This window comes from Rhea pennata, chromosome 5 (assembly GCF_028389875.1).
Source record: "Rhea pennata isolate bPtePen1 chromosome 5, bPtePen1.pri, whole genome shotgun sequence".
Taxonomy (NCBI): domain Eukaryota; kingdom Metazoa; phylum Chordata; class Aves; order Rheiformes; family Rheidae; genus Rhea; species Rhea pennata.
This window is the reverse complement of record NC_084667.1, coordinates 40517810-40535051: the sequence shown is the minus strand read 5'-3', so window position 1 is coordinate 40535051 and position 17242 is coordinate 40517810. Positions and strand designations below refer to the sequence as shown.

Below are 17242 nucleotides of genomic sequence, written 5' to 3'. Positions count from 1 at the left end.
GTCTCTCTGAATGGCAGCACAGCCCTCTGGTGCATCAGCCACTCCTCCCACCTTGGTATCATCGGCAAATTTGCTACGGAGGCACTCCGTCCCCTCATCCAGGTCACTGATGAATACGTTGAACAGGACGGGACCCAGTACTGAGAGCCCTGGTGGACACCACTAGCCACAGGCCTCCAACTAGACTCCATGCCACTGATGACAACCCTCTGAGCTCTGCCTTTCCGCCAGTTCTCAATCCACCTCGCTGTCCACTCATCTAACCCACACTTCCTGAGCTTCTCTAGGAGGAGGTTACGGGAGACAGTGTCAAAAGTCTTGCTGCTCTCCCCTCATCTACCCAGCCAGTCATGCCATCATAGAAGGCTAGCAGATTGGTTAAGCAGGATTTCCTCTTGGTGAATCCATGCTGACTACTATTACCTTCTTTTCCTCCACACACTTAAAAGATGACATCCGGGATGAGCTGTTCCATTACCTTTCCAGGGATGGAGGTGAGGCTGACTGGCCTGTAGTTTCCTAAGTCCCTCTTCTATCCCTTTTTAAAGACTAGGGTGACATTGGCTTTCTTCCAGTCTTCAGGCACCTCTTCTGTTCTCCATGACCTTTCCAAGATAATGGAGAGTAGCCCAGCAATAACATCCTCCAGCTCCTTCAGCATTCATGAGTGCATCCCATCAGGACCTGTGGATTTGTGGGTGTCAAGTTCGCCTAAATGATCTCCAACCTGATCCTCCCTGACCAAAGGAAAGTCTTCCTGCTATTCCTAACCATAAATAAGGCAATGTCCCAAGCACATAAGCAAATTCCACTCCCTAGTCATTTCAAACCTGATCAAAGAAATGTGTACTGAATTCTACCACCACTAAGGTAGTGCACTAGATGGACTCATGGGTCTTCACAGTGCTATTAAAAAAACAACAGGAAACATTCCCACTGCTTTCCCCTTAACACAGATTCACAAAAGGATGCACTAGCATAATTGAGTGCCATTTCATTATTTATTAATTTAATGCTAAATATCTACTTACTTTAGGTTTTGAAAGAGGAAAAGCATAATGATTCTAACTGAAATACTTTTTGCTTACAAATCTACAGCACTAATTCCATTCAAAAAGCAAAATTTGATAGAATTCCATTTTCTTCTGTCATGTCATAAGCAAGCTGGCAGCTGCTGCATCTCTGTAGTTATTTTTACATACCCGCATTGAGTCTCCATATCCTACTGCTGACTGCTAAAACGAATAGTCGTAAGCTCACATTACTTCAGGAAAAAAGCTCTCAAAAAAAAAAATAAAAAAGAAGACATTAACACTAAAAGGTAAGAATAAATCCTATTAGCTAGGCAGGTCTCCTTGTACTGTCAGAGAGTTCTGGAAGTAATTTGAAGGCAAAAACCATTTCTTCCTAGGAGCATCATTATGATCTTTTGTTCCTTTACCTAGGAGTAGGTTAAGCTATTTTCAGGTGTTTGACCTTGAAAGATCTGAATCAGCAAAGCCTACATGATGTAACCAGCAGCTGAGAGAGCTGCTTTATATGGAACATACAGCTACTGTTTTGTCAGAGCCTTGCATCTTCAAAGAATTAGGGTTCATCTCTATGTGGACACCTACCATTCAGCTGCCCCCCAACCTTTTAATATGAAAAATATGTTTTACTATTTCCGTTTGTCATTTTTGCGATACACAATGTGAGAGGGATCACACAGGAATCATGTTACAATGCTGCCACTCTGTGGGCTGAAGAGGTCATGGGCTGCCCTAATCTTTATCTATTTTTGGTAGGAATAAGCAAAGCAAAAAGGCAAACCACGATTAGCCATTTATCAGGAATAACTCTGTTCTGCCGCTTGAAGGGAAATTAACAGATCCGAAAATAAAAGCACTCAAAGTGCAATACAAAGAACAGGCTTGCCAAGGTGCTGAATTCATTTAATCCTGCTGCTTACCGCTGTTCACAGCATTTGCTTGATCCCAAGAATGGCGATAGTGAAATCTCCTGTGACGTTCGACAAGCAAACCAGTTTCAAAGTAGATTAGTAACAATAGACAAACTGACTTAAGTTCTCAGAATGAACATACTTGTCCCATAACTTACCAGTGTCATGAGACAATTTCAATCTTAATGATGTGCATCTCCTCTTTTCCTAAATCTTAAATTGCTGTTATTTCTTACAGACAAACTTAGGGAAGAGTAGTTGTAGCTTCAGAATGCTGCATAGATGAGTTTTATTCAGAATACTTGTCTCTAAGGATGCAAGCCCAACACAAAGCATTTTGCATAGAGCGGCAATAAAGGAAAGAAAAAGCACAGATGAAATTAAGCATTTAAATCAGAACTGGTGCTGAAGAGGAGGAAGATCATAACTTCATAACTTTTGCTTCTATTCAGGCTTTTCTGCCAAACATCTGCTTTAAGGCTCTTGATTACAATAACCTGAGGTCTTGTTTACAGGATGCCACATACAATAAATGTTACTATCTCAAAGCAAAGGAGGCAGTCATCTTTCTTTCCTACTAGGATAAGCCTCTCCCTCTCGGAAGTCATGGAAAGTACCTCCCATCTCTGTGTGGCCGTAGAAACTAGGAGACACTGAATATGAGTGCTGCTTCTAGTTCTATACTTTGCCTCCAACAGCATTCTGGTAAAGCAACTACATAGCAGCCAACTCGTACAATACTGTATGGGACAAGCACAGCTTGAACCAACATTACTGTTGGGGAAAAAAGTAACATTCTTACCATGCCACAGGTAAACATACTATCGAGTTAATTAAGATGCATAACTTATTCAGTCTAATTGTGTGCCTCTCGCAATACAGCATTTTCCAGTTAGTAGCTAAACTGGTCTTCGACGACTATTAAAATTGCAGTAATGCAGTCTATCTTACATGAATGTAAGCCAACTGATAGCAAAAGTATCTGTTTTACTGAATTACAGTAAGTACAGCAAGTAGAGTAATTACAGTTGCAGCCAACTTCTCACTTCCAGTTACCAAGCAGTTGCTATTTGCTTAAATCACCTTGCTGGCCATCTTAAGAAACTGCAATAGATACAAAACTGAGAACAGAGACCAGTTCTCAGTAACAACCTGGAAAATTACCTAATTATGAGTAAGAGCATCTAGTTTAAGGATTATTCATTCCATTGCAACTGGTGGGGCTCCGAAAAGGCTACAAAGATTCTACACATTTAATTGTTTCTAACTATTAAATTTACAGGGGAAAGGCAAGACTCTATTATTAGCATCCTCAGCTCCAGAAAGTAAGTATTACATACCATCAGCTAATATCCTTCACCCTGAATAGACTAACCTGAAATAACCTTTTTTGAAAAGTTAAAAGTCTGCCATAATCATTGTACATTCTGTTTATTTCTTCTAAGCTACTTCCCCCAAGATATTTTAGGCAACAGAGAGCTAGCAGGAATATTGTGTTTTAGAGAATGGATGCATGAATTTCCTGAGCAAACTAACACAAAATCTTTAGGTTACTGCACTGAATTATTCATCACACCATACATTCTGCCTTTTTGGAGCTTACCTTACCTTGAATCTATCCAAGGTGTTAAGACAGCTCAAGTGGCTTTTGCACAAAGATAATGTATTTGAGTATGTCAGGAAGCTGCTTAACATGGATAAGCCCTTGAGTTTTAGCAGCTACAAACAATTTAGTCCCTGTGAAACTTCCTAACAGATCTACCAAAAGGCAGATGACTACTCCAAACTTTGAAATATAGTGTGCTTGCAAGAACTGGCAGCCTGTTTCTTCAACGGTGTGCTTCAGGTTAGGGATTTCCATTTTAGTTTCAGCATGTCTAAAAGATTTCTATAGAAAGTTTTTGAAAATCGCCTAAATAAACTCAAAGATAGTGAGTCTTGAAAGCATCACACGCTTTGAAACTTCACTCAGTAATCCAAATCAATGATGTGACAAAGGCCTGTGTCAATAGCTGAGTTTATATAAAGCTGTAGCACCCTCTTCTCCCTCATGCAACAGTAACATCTGCAGAACTGAGGCATGAAAGGCTAAATGTGGTCCACTAGATCCACTATGAAGTTTATTATTTAACTTTTGAGTTCATTTAGAGTGAGCAGACTCTTCTCCGCAAATTTAAGACACGGGGAAAAACTTTCAGTTGTCCTAGAATGAATTGTTTATTGTTTATAGAGAATAACAAATTCAAATCAATATGGCCAAATCAAGCTTTAAAAAAAATGCTTAAAAAGAATTGATTTTTAGGAATTGTATCCTAGAGACTTATACTTACGTTTGCTTTCGATTTCCCAGCTGACTCCAAACTTCAACTACAAAACCATCAAAATTTTCTTTCTTAAAAAAAATAAAAAAAAGTTCTGACAACAATATAGGGTTAATTACCACACTAACTTTGTTATACTGCTATCAGAGATACAGAAGCACAATTACTTTACGTTTTCTTGCAGTATTACAGATTGAACACACTTTGCAGTCTTATACAGCTTCATCTTTGCACTCTTATACAGCATTTCATGAAGAAGTCAAAGTGAAGCACAGATTATTTAAGAACTGTGCAAAAATTGAAATTGAAATGAATCTCTACTAGTTGTCCACAACTTCTACTCTGACAGGATAAACTAGTATCACACTGGGAAAAAAATTAACTATTAATGAAAGCTGGTTGTTAAGTAAATCAAGCAGCACACATTTATACACATATTGGGAAATAACTCAAAAGGTATTAAATCTAAAAATCTAAATACTAATTTTGGCATACGAATGATTTCAAACATTTCCCATAATTAATCTCACTTGGGATACCTGATGTTTAGCATGATCGAGATACTGTTGGACTAGAGGATCCTTTCCTTAAGAGACTGACTGCTACACAGAAGACCTAAAACTGATGTACTAAATACAAATTTTAAGGAAGTATTCAGTTGATCTCTGCATCCATCTTCCTCTGAAAACATTAAGTTTTCTTTACAGTCTCTACCAAGTGAGAACACTTACTCTAACAGTAATTAGGAAAGATCCCATGAACCAACCACTGAATTTGAATGTCTGCTGGGTGCAAATTGTCTAGACCTATACACACATAGGTCTAAAGCCATTATTTAAGGAACTGCACAGAAAATCTTGGCGAACAGCAACTAATCCTTGAAGGAGACTCTCTTTCTCCTCTTCTCACACAGTCTCTTAACATTTTAAAGAAACTCTGAGGAAAATGTACCATAATAGATATTCAGTGAGTTATACTTGTTACTAAAATTAGCTCATTAAGTCTAGCACATTGAGCCTAAAGTTATTCCTGTAGCACAGGACACAGCACTCATTGCACCAGTGACCTTTTGTCAGCCCATTAAAAACAAAACAAAACAAAAAATAGCCCATGCTTAACAGACTACTTAAAACGAAGTTTAAGAAAAATCAATCTGCTCACTAGATGACCTCCATGAGAAGTTTCTCAGGTATCCACTATTGCCTCAATGATGATTTGTCAGCTATCTGACAAAGGTTTTATCAATCATTCTTTATACCTGACAAAAGTCATCAGTGCAGCAGCAACTAACATCTTAATAGGATTATGTTGATCAGACTTACTTAGCTTTACTTTAGATTGGTAAGTAACTGTACAGAAGTATTTCTATACTTCATATTTATAGGAACTGGACACATTCCAGAACACACCTGCATCATTACTTATTTTGAATATAGTTTTGTATAAAAAAACTACTGGAAATGAGAAAACACACTTTACAAAAGGAATCAGTAATTATCTCATACCATTTGAAAAGCATTTGTGACAAGTCTTTTTACCTTGGCTAGCAGAACCATATTCTTGGAAAGTTCTTCTATCTCATCTTCACTGCCAAAAACACTCTCAAAGTCTTGGTAAGTCCAGCCATCAAACAAAATTCGGGGCACTGTCAAGCAAAGAAACCAATCAGTAGTGAAAATTAAGAATTTATTATCTACACTGGGATATTCCTGCAGAATAAGAATGAAACTATAATTTCATACCAGACATCAGCAACGGTACCACTGAACAAGATATCCCACATCTAAGATCACTGCTCTTTTACTCTGATCAACTTTATCAGAGCAGAAAAATTAACATTGTACAATATTCTTTTTTTTTTCCCAGAAAAAAGGGAGAATAGAGGACTTTCCTGTACTATCACACCAGAAATTCTTACTGACTTGGATTTGCAAATCCATTCCCCCTCCCCCTCAAACTAAACAAAATCCGTGAGTACCAGGTTTGAAACCTGCTCCCCAGGTAAGTTTGCTGAGTCATGTGCAGAGGGAACCATGTGACACAGGGTTTATCAGGAGAGAATAAGCTAGGGAAAAGCATTAGGGCACCAACAGAATTAGCACTTCTGTCACTTAACTATCACAGTTACTTGCCTTTAACTTTATGGGGGCTTTTTTCCCTTCAGACTTCTTCCTTTATATAGCTATGCTAAAATAATCTCCCTTCTCCCATATGTTCCTGGAACAAAGTCTTTTATCTCCTAGTGGCTAAAAACAAAACAAATAAATATACATAAAACAGAGACTCACCTATTTTGATCTTTTGGGAGTTTCTTCTGACATCTTTCATCCAGCCTGTCAAACAGTATCAAATAATAGAACAGCAATTAGAATATGACTGAAGATGACAATGACAGTATGTTTTCAAGCATTCTTCATATAATGTAGCATAATTTCCTTGTATCTGTTGTCTTGCCACAGATTACCACTCCATAAGCAATGCAATGGAAACACAGGCTTTGATATCCAGAAATTGACTGTTTACCTCCACCACAGCCATAACCTTCAAGAGTCCCTCTCTCTACTATCTGCCTCATCACGGAAATTTACACTACTGCCTATTGAGAATAACACTTCTGTAGTCATGAAGCACTACTTAGGAGATTGGTCTTTTTTTTTTTTTTTTTTTTTTCCAGATGGCTAGTTTTAAGTCATTGTATAAACTTAGTAGTAGGCACCAACATGATCAAAACTGAACTGTTTTGAATTAAATTCCACAGAAATATTTCAATAAAGTTCAAAAGCATACATTAGTCAGTATTTAAAAACATACAATCTGAAATCTGAACTGACTGAAAATTTCTTGAATTTCTTCATACAGGAGAGGTGGTTTCTTTCTTAAAAAAGAAAAAAAAAATCTTTCATTCCCAAAACTAAGTCACCCAAAGGTTTTGCAAGTGGAAAAACAGGTATACAATTGCATAGTGAAAAAAATAAGGACTACTGCTGGCAGTATGTATTTTCTGCCTCATCTTCTTTGAAGGAAGACTAGTGGAAGAGCCAATCTTTCTACTTATTTTCAGACAGACAAACCATGTGCTTACATGAAAGCCTGTGAGGGCAGAAAGAAGTTCACCCTGAAGAAAATCTCCCATCAATTTAATGGCAGAAAGTACTCCACTGCGAATCAGCAGGAGAAAAATACACATGCATAAACTGCGAAAACCACCAATAAGCCTACAAGACCAATGATCTTACTTGCAAAGTATATACAAATCAAAAGAAAATAAAACCTTGGTCAGCATCATGGAGCCCAGTGAACTGGAACCTTTCCTTTCCTCTCCTTTTCACCTGTAGCCAAACTGGTGAGATCAGCGTAAATTTATTTCCAAATATTTTAGCAATGTCATAGCCATGGCTGTTCCACTTGCAAAAGAAAGAAAAAAAGAAGTGAGAAGCACACAAGCAAAATATATCCATTTTATGGTTTTACAGATAACACAAACACAATTTGTCAGATCCCCACTTGCTAGTTTGAGAAAAAACCTTCTGATATACTATTTTCTTTTGATTAAGAAAGGTACTCTGGAAATTCTCTGGTATCTGCATAAATTTCAGCTCTTCAAATTGTGTAAATTCACTTGAACTACAAGAATTTGCAGGTTGATTCCAATAAATCTTTGAATTAATAGGCTCTGCATTAGTTTCAACAGAACTTGAGAAATGTGAGCTTTATAGGACATCTATTTCTCTTATATTGAATAGAGTAAGACTGAAACAAGTGAGAAGCATCCTCTACACAAAAAGAAGGAACACTTATTATTCAAGTTCTGAATAATAACAAGACTCTATAGTAAAAGAGATCTATTTGATAGCAGCTTAGAAGCTTTAATGTTTATTTACAAGTTTCAGATTGGTAGCCACATAGTACAAGGATGCTGTAGTACTCCTGGTCTGACTTTACTGCAACTTCACATGGCTCAACGAGGAAAAAGAAATACTATCATCTCCATTTTAATCAGTGAGAAGAACAACAAGACTTAGACATCCTACAGGAGGCAGGCAGAACAGCAGTGTGAGACCACCTGAACCCCAAGCCAGCCTCTCAAATAGTCCTCTGACTACTTGACTATAGACCGGAAGTTCCCAGTACTTTTATATCAGTGATGCAAGACTGCTGATTATCACAGTCTGCTGCATATTCATTTCAAATGTCGATTTTAATAAACCTACATTTTATTAACTTACAGGAGTAATATAACCCAGAATGTCTCCTGAGAAGTGCCTTTCCTTTATTTTCTTGAAGCAGTAACTTTTGTGTTCCAGTATAATGTCCTTTGCCTTTGGATCAACAACTACCAGTCCCCGGTCCTGTACGTTTTTATCAGGATGAAGTGTCTGAGGGGAGAAGACAGTTTTTAGAACAGCTATATGAAGCAGCTACTTTCAATGGCAACAGACTTGAAAAAGAACTACATTAAACTCTGAGCACCTCCTTTAAACAAGGCAGAGCAGTTTGATTTAAAAGTGAAAGAGGAAAGAGTTTGGAAGTGATTTGTCATCATCAGTAAACCTACTTTGTTTGCAAGATGAAAAAGCATAAATAAAAAAAAAATCAAGAACTCACAACATTAAAAAATATCAGTTACCACAGCTGATGAATGCTATATCAATAGCTTAAAAAGCAATAGGGCAAGAAAAGTTCAAGCATGTAACAGAGCAGTTTTCATAATTAGAGTGGGGCTCTAGGACAACCTCTGGTAGTTGGGCCCACCTTGGCATTTGCACTTTCTAAATTCTCATCTAGGATAAAGAAATCTGAAAATGATGCAACAGCAAGGAAAAAATAAATCTCAAGATATTCATTGCCAGTTCTGCAGGTCCGTATTAAGTTTGCATGAAATTCCAGTTCAGCTCCTAATCCTTTATAAAATTTAAGGGTATCAATTGGGTATTATTTGGGCTGCATAAACCTACATCATGCATGACAGCAATTTTCCAGTCTTGCTAAACACAGCCATTTAGTCTGAGTAGCTACAAACTTTACAGTACCTGTAGAGAAGCTAGTCGCCTTATTAGCTCTTGAATTCTGTTTAAAGTGCCTTCATGTTCTTCTCCGCTCTCTAATCACTGCTGACATATTCCCCCAAATAATAAAAAGGGGGGTTGGAGTTATTAATCAGGATTTTAAGAAGCCTTTTAAACTGGAGATATTTTATCTAGAGTAAGTTGCACTGTAGTTACTAGAGGCAGAAGTTCCTGACATCTTTCTTTACAGAAGGTCTGCTTGAACTACAACGTAATGCAGCATAATAAGACGCACACGGCAAGCAGAATCTGTCTATTGATTCAACTAAGGACTTTCGGGATAAAGCTTTGAGGTATTACCTTGGTGCCTAGTAGTAATAGCTGCAGACTCACTTTCCTCCTGGTAGACACCGAGCAAGTAAGTAACAAAACAATGAGAGATGCGTATGCATTAATTATCCTTTAATTTAAGGGACAGGATTTTGAATGGATTACATATCTACTTTTCTATGCAAGGTGCTTAGCAACACTAAGTATACACACTTGGGGTGTGTGTGTGTGTGTGTGTGTGTGTATACACACACACATATACATACATACACACACACATATACACCCATATACATACACACACACACCAAGTGTGTATACTGTTATATATATATATAGTGTGTGTGTATACAGTGTGTGTGTGTGTATCACACACTTAGTATGTACACTTGTGTATGTACTTTCTGTCCATATACACCTTTCCTCTTGCACTGCTGTGCCTTCTTGCAGTTTTGATAGAGACCAGGCAAGAAACAGGAGCATGCTCAGCAAGTTAAGAGAGACTTCAGCATGTTGAGTCCTCTTGCTCAGGCTACTGTGGGAATCTGAATCATTTCTGCCTGAAAAGCAACTGCTGGTTGGTAGGCCCTCCAAACTCTTCTGCCAGGATAAAGCCTTCCTGTAGGCCAAGCTAAGAACACCTTCCCCTCCACCTGTAAGTGACCTAGCACTCTTAGCCCAAACCACTGCTCCCATAGGCACAGGAATGGAAGTGTCTCCATTAGTGCAGTTAGCTGCACATGCAGGGGACAAAGAGTTCTTAATTCTGCAGCTTGCATGAGGGATGAAAGCTCCAGAAGTCTAGACTGTACTGGTTCATGGAGTAAAGCTTTTGTGATACTCAGAAAAGTCAAAGAAATTGACAGCTTCTGGTAGTTTTCTTTGTGAGCACAAGCTTCAATGGAAACTCATAGTCACATTTAATTTTGTATTGAGAAAATGAGAATCCCTTTACCATATCTCAAAGTCTGAATAGCTCACCACATACATTACACACCAGCATTTCAGTTATTTCTCTTACCTTTTCCTCTAGTTTTTTTGAAGTGCCCTTCTTTGCATCTGTCTTTGACAAGGTACCTTCAGCTAGCCAACAGATTGCAATTAGAAAAAGTGAGCTACAGAGAAGCCTCATCTTGGATTTCCCAATGTCAGGTTTCTCCTATCTTGAAAATGCAAGAGTTCAAATCTCTGTGAAGAAAAAAATTTAACAGCTTAAGAGGAATTCAGCTTTGCTGTCTATGAAAAGTCAAGTGTTTGTCTGATCTTCTGTTCTCAGACTTAGGAGGGTTCTGGTTTAACACTTCTTTTGCTCTAGGAGTAAAACAATAGAGTATTGACAGAGCTTCCTAAACCCAGCTTGAACATCATTTCTTGTTCTTTGTTTTACTAGCTGTATCATGGAAAAGGGTGGGAAGGGGCATTTGCAGCTTCCCTTTTAAAGGATACCTAATGAAGTATAAGAGTTCACAGCTGAAACTAAGATAGATGTCTGCTGCCCAGAATAATTACACTTCAGCCTTACCTTTTCTATGCCAAATAAGAGACACCATTTGTTTCTGCTCCTGCCTAAACCAGTCATCAAGGCAAAAGTTAAATGAGGGACAGACAGAATTACAGCTATAAACCTTTTACTCTTATAGGTAACAACTTTGCTTTCAATCCCTTGCTAAATCAGTGAAACAGATAAAATCAAAAAAAAAAGGGGGGGGCGGTCCTATTCTCTCTCCTAGAAGAATGACTTTGGCAGTTTGTTCCAGCTTAAGACAAAAGAAATAACAATTAATTGAGAGCAGTTCTGTTCAGTGTTACTTATCTATCAGACCAAAGTCCTGTCAGAAGAGGGATTTTCAAAAATAAATAAGTAAAAAGAGTACAGCCAGACTGATTTCCATCCTCCCTGTATTCATGAGTTGCACTGGTTTCCCTATTTAGTTCCCTAAAATTGGATAAGGAAACCGAAAAAAATATTTTGGCTTTAGGGAAAGTGGGGCGGAAGGAGATAAAATACCAGGATGGAGAGAAGTAACTTGCTATTGATTCTGGAAGTGCTCAGAATCACAGTGGGACTGGCCTTCAACCTATAACTGATTACTGGCTCTAGATATATACTAGCCTGCTTCTCATAATTCTGAGATCCTAATGGAGAAGAAAAAAAGAAACCTTAGCCTTCCCATAATTGCCTGAAGTTTTCTGTCAAACACACCCCCTAGTTCTTAAAAAATTCTTGCTCTTCTTGTATTATTTACAATTAATGTTTCTGCTACTCTCTCCAAAGACCTACAAGCTCATTTCTTCAAGAGTTATATCTAAAAGACTCGTCGTTTTGTTGGCCCTGATAAGAAGTGCTGCTCAACATTTGAGTATTTTGTTCCACACAGAACATCAAGGGATCCCACAACAGCAGACTGTGCACTCCAAAGGAGTATAGTGGCAGTAACGTATGGGCAGAGAAACTTTAAAGGTTAAATGGGAGTGTACTCAATGAAACAGCAGCTATTTGAGGCCAAGATGGGTAGAACAGAGATGTATGAATATTTGAACAAGGCTGGCTTAGCAGTGAAAGTTTGGAAAAGCAGGGAGGTGTGTTTCAGGAGTTAGGAATTTTGCAGAAGAATAGAGGGGAACATGTGATTAGGGAACAAAGCAGAAGAACGACCGTGGAGAGAGTGCTTGAAAACAACCAATACCACTAGCATCAAAAACAGAGGGCATCAAAAAACTCAGGTATAAAATGACTTTAAAGATTCAGTCAAGCCTTAAAGACAGAGGGGGGAAAAAAAGCATCAAATATTCTAATGCTTCTTGGATCCAGGCCGTGGGGTAAAATGTAAACTGCTATACCATTTGAAGTTCACTATTATCAATAGTTAATATGTTACCCTTCTACTTTGTTTTCAAGTTCACTAGTTATTGCCTTGTTTTCTACATCCTAAAAGATTAAATAAAGTAGGTTGCTCTTGATAGCATCTTCTCTAGTCTCTCTAGCCTAGTAGGATTTACACACTACTGCAGAGAGGAACAACTGAGAACCTGGATAATCAATAAAAGCCTTAACAATTTGGACAGGATATCAATTCTTCTAGAAGCTGATATATATTGATCTGGAGACGTTTGATTTCACTTTCAGAAACAATTAGCAATAACATTCACTTCCTTGAAGAGAAGTTAGTGTTTAACAGCTGAAGCACCTAAGTTTAAAAACCCTTCACTGAACTCTAATTAGACATCAAAAAGGGTTCGTTTCATTCACATGATCTGCCAATTACCACAGGTCAACATTCACTCCTGGATCTACAGGAACTGCTGAGCTGTAGCAATGGCTTCTGCCAATGGTAGTTCAATATTGGCTCATGCTTATTTTAATAATTTGTTCTCTAGCAACAAATCATTAAACATAAGGAGTTACTACTGCTCTACTACATGGTGATGAACTAGCTGAACTTTAACTCTTAACTGCAACCATAAGCATGGACTTAAGCTTTACAAAAATTGTATCTCCATCAAATCTGTCTTCAGCAAACTTTCCTTCTATAATTTTTAATTCTGTTTATACTAACTCACTGAGTAGAACAGCATCAGCTTGGCACTCTTGCTTCCTATCTGTACCACTGCAACCTACATGAAGGATTAAATAGAACTTTGACTTTTTCTAGTTCCTTGTGCAACTGAAAAATTTAGTAACAAATTTTTTTTCGGGTGGGGGGGGAGGGGTGGAACTGACCTGAAATCAAGCTTTATCTTTAAGACAAGTCACAAATGTTGTATAACCAAGCTGCGTCTCCACATGAGGTAATGCCCTTTTTACTCAGCTGTTTTAAATTCTCTTTTATTTTAGAGAGAGAAGAAAGCAGGCATAGATTTAGGCTGCCCAAAAGAAGCAACCAATGAAACTGAATAATCTCAGAGGCTGGCACAGTAAGCATTCGGAAACCAGAGTTAATGCTTACACTTTGCTTCTGAAGAAGAAAATAGCTATGCCTATTACTGCAGAAGAATTCTATGCGAGATACCAAGTATCACTTAGTAAAGCAAGCCCGGGAAGCATGTTGTTGATGGCATTCTTACCGAAATTCACAGGAGCTAGATCCAGGAGTGAAAATAAACCTGTTTCCAGGGTAAACCTCTCTGCCTTTCCTCTGGTGATATCACTGCAGGAACCACCCCCGCACGCCTTCGGCTCCGAGCCGCCCGGGCGCCCCCGCAGCCCGCAGGGCGGCCGGGCCCGCGCGACACAGCCAGCTCCCGCCGCGGCCTATCCGCGCCCGGCGGGTGGCCACGCCGCTGCGGCCCGGCCCGGCCCACCGCTACCGCCTCGTCCAGCCTCCCGCGGGGGCGGCGCGGCCGCCGCGGAAGTGGAAGTCGGGGCGGGCGGCGCGAGCCAGCGGGCGGCTGCCGGGGCCGGCGGCCGTTGAGCGCGCGGGAGCCATCATGGCGCCGCGGCCCGCGACGGTCACGCGCTCAGCCCGGCCTCCCCCGCCGAGCAGCGCGGTTATGCCGGGCCGCAGGCCGCAAGCGGCGCAGGCAGGCAGCGGGGCTGGGTGAGAGCACGCGCAGCGGCCCGCACAGCGAGGGGCCGAGAGGCTCCTGCTCGCAGGGGAGCCAGCGAGCGGGAAGGGAGGGGAGTCAAATCCTGAATGGCTTTAAAATACGTGTTTTCTGTTTTGAGCTTCTACAGGGCATGTTTTTTAAGTTTATGGCCATGCAGCTACTATTTTTACTGGAGCGAAAAGCTTGATGTAACCCTGTGGTTTTACGGGCTGCTTACAGTAAGTAAATACCATATTAGAAGGCTTGATTTTTTTAAAAAAAAGGTAGTTTTGAGCATCAGGATGCAGTGGAAAACGAAGCAGATGATGGCTGTGCTCCTTCCAACACAAGCCTTTCTGTGAGCTACCTCCTATCTTACAGCTGGGTGCAATCTCTCTCTTACCTTACTTCCTCCTGATCTGTACTTTTCTCTCTCTTTCCCTCTTGCGTAATGAAGATCTCATGAATATGCTTCAGTACTGAAAAGAAAAAAAGAACATTTTTACTCTGAACAGAAGTCTTGCTATGGACACAGGCATACAATATCTCTGGCAAGTGCCAAGTGTATCTATTTTTTTCTGCACTCTAGATCATCCAAATTTAAATTTCAGCAAGGAATTTCCTTCTGAAAGGAAACTGATACTGCTTATGTGTTTGGACCTACAACTGAAACACTAGTATCACACTTAGAAACCAGAAAGCAGGAAACAAAATGTCTCATCACACTTTTTTTTTGTGTCACTAAAACACCTCTGAATCCCATACAGGCTTCCACTGAACAAGTGGTGCTTTTTTTCATCTCATAGGATTGCTTAATGGCTGTTTTTGAAACATAATACATTTTCATTTATGTACTGTCCCAACTGGGAAAGGTACATTATGCTATCTAAAAACATTTACAACCTATGAGACACTAGGTGTCTGCTGTTCTGTAAAATGCTGTTGTTCATTTCCCACAAACTTTAAACACTGCCAGGAATGTTCTAAATAGCAGGAAGTACAGACATAAGACATGATGATATGAGAAAGCAGGTTTGTTTTTAGGCTCCCTGTAATGAAAATCTTTCATTTCCTGTGCTGTATTCTTCATCATACTCCCTTATTGGCCCTCTTTTATTTTAGCTATATGGGACTGATCCAAAAGTTTGCTGCAGATACTTCATGAGGTGCATGCTACCACTGAGGAGACCTGTAGTTGCATATAACAGAATCACATTTTTTTTTCTCTAAGATGTAAGGAAGTCACTGAACTTGGGACTATGGATTCCTCTCCTGAAGCCCAAGTACTTAAAAGCTTGGGGCCACAATGCTGAGCATCTCAGCACTGAAGTTTCCCCTATGTAACTAACTGTAACTCATTAAATTCCTCTTTGCTTTTCCTGGGATTATGTTTCATGTTTAGTAACTCAGGTCTTATTTATTTATTATTTATTTTCCCTGGAGATGAGAAGGCCACTGAGCCATGAAATTGACCATTTTACATAAAAATGCTGATCAGTCTTCTGCTTGTATTTTCGACACACTCTAGAAGCTAGTCATTTTTAATATTAGGTCTTTTTCTTTAATTCTATGTATTTTTGTCCTGCTCAAAGAGGTAGAGTTAAGTTTAATAATGGTACGGATGCCTGTAGATTTGATTTGTTTGTTCTCAGTTTGTAAAAAGGCAGTGCCTGGGAGAGGGAGCACACCTGGGGGAAGAGCAGAAGAGTGCTCCTTTCCTGAGGAGTACCTATCTTTACTGTGGAAAGAAAAGCTTGGAAATAAAAAAGCGTGGCAGCAAAAAATGAGTGGAAGCCTGTATCGTAAGGAGTAAAAAGGGTGAGAGAAAAACACAGAAAAGCTTCAAGGATGAAAGGATAGAAAACTCATAGGAACTAGAAGGAATTATTGAGAGTCCACTGCAACCCACAAAGCCACTGAGCTGGCTGACACATCTCTACTAGCACACAGGTAGCAAGGGGGAGCTTGTTTGTACACCCATTTTTGACTCTCATTTTATGTTGTCTACTCTCTTAGAATTTATTTTAAAACTTAAGTATTTTACATTTTAATATAAACCTGTTTTTTTGAATTTAAAATCCTCTGGTCCTTGACAAGCTCATTGAAAAGACACAGATCCATCCCAAATCTCTAGAAGTTTGGGACCTCTTTTTAGTGACATTATCCTAACTTTGTATTTCTTAATCTTGACACTGGTACATGTGATATCCTGACATGGCACAAAGGCATTGCTGATAAAGCCATGTTCTCTGTTGATGGATAATGAACGTTGTCAGATAGAGAAACATGATTGAGTGTACTTGTGGAGGAGCTACTAATCTTGTTTTATCCTCAGCTCTTTTTGGTTTCCCTATGGTTAGAACAACCATGGGGAGGGAAGAAAGTGGTAAGAGACACTGAGGGGTGAGAAGCAAATTTTTCTGACAGAAGTAACAGAGGGAAGGGAACAACAGAGACCCTTTCTCTATCTAGAAGTTTATTACAAGAGATACAGACTTTGTACTTGAGAAGCAGTTCATTCATTCCAATTGCACATTTTTGGAAGAAAAAATAACCCATGGCAATGAATAATGCCTCGAGCAACTGGGATTTTCACATATTTATTCATTTCAGTGACTGTTTTCCACCTTGGCCACTGCCTCAGGTCTTGGCAACTGTGTGTTTGAGTCACACATGCCTGCTCTCAACTCATCCCTCCAGTCCCATCAGCTACATCGATGTTAGCAGATCCGAGTATGTTTTATTTCCTGGGTCTCTATGTGTCTGAACTGTTTCCCAGTGTTACACTGAGTCATACACGGGCACATACACAATCTGTGTCCATGCCCTGGTTTTCAAAGAAGGAACTCAAATGTGTGCAGAAGTTACCATGTTCTCTTTCTGTCATTTCCCTAACCTGATGGGGGTATCAGAACTGACAGAGTCCACAGTGGGTGCACTAATACAAGGGTCCAACACCCATCTTGATCACCTTCTCTAATCCTCTTTCATGGGTTTTGAAGAATACTCTCTCAAGAGAGATACAATTCATTCTCTATCAGCATTTGTGATCAGGGGAGGGCAGCATATCTCTATACTATAGTGTTTAACTCCATATCCTCAAATTATTCTAGAAT

At 39.4% G+C, this 17242-nt stretch overlaps 1 protein-coding gene across 3 annotated transcripts in view; it reads right to left on the bottom strand.

Moving 5' to 3' along the window:
- The window catches only part of CHID1 (chitinase domain containing 1), a 123194-nt gene that overhangs the window by 102836 nt on the left and 3116 nt on the right, over positions 1 to 17242 (bottom strand). For 2 of the 3 annotated variants that reach the window (XM_062576894.1, XM_062576892.1), the window contains exons 3-9: positions 14530 to 14605; positions 10621 to 10787; positions 8490 to 8639; positions 7535 to 7667; positions 6552 to 6596; positions 5802 to 5908; positions 4273 to 4334 (exon numbers count right to left, since the gene is read on the bottom strand). In XM_062576894.1, coding sequence (XP_062432878.1) covers positions 4273 to 4334; positions 5802 to 5908; positions 6552 to 6596; positions 7535 to 7667; positions 8490 to 8639; positions 10621 to 10731 — 608 coding nt within the window. In that variant the 5' untranslated portion in view covers positions 10732 to 10787; positions 14530 to 14605. Of the gene's footprint in view, positions 1 to 4272; positions 4335 to 5801; positions 5909 to 6551; positions 6597 to 7534; positions 7668 to 8489; positions 8640 to 10620; positions 10788 to 13664; positions 13861 to 14529; positions 14606 to 17242 lie in introns of those variants that run through there. The other variant, XM_062576893.1, reaches the window with a different exon arrangement.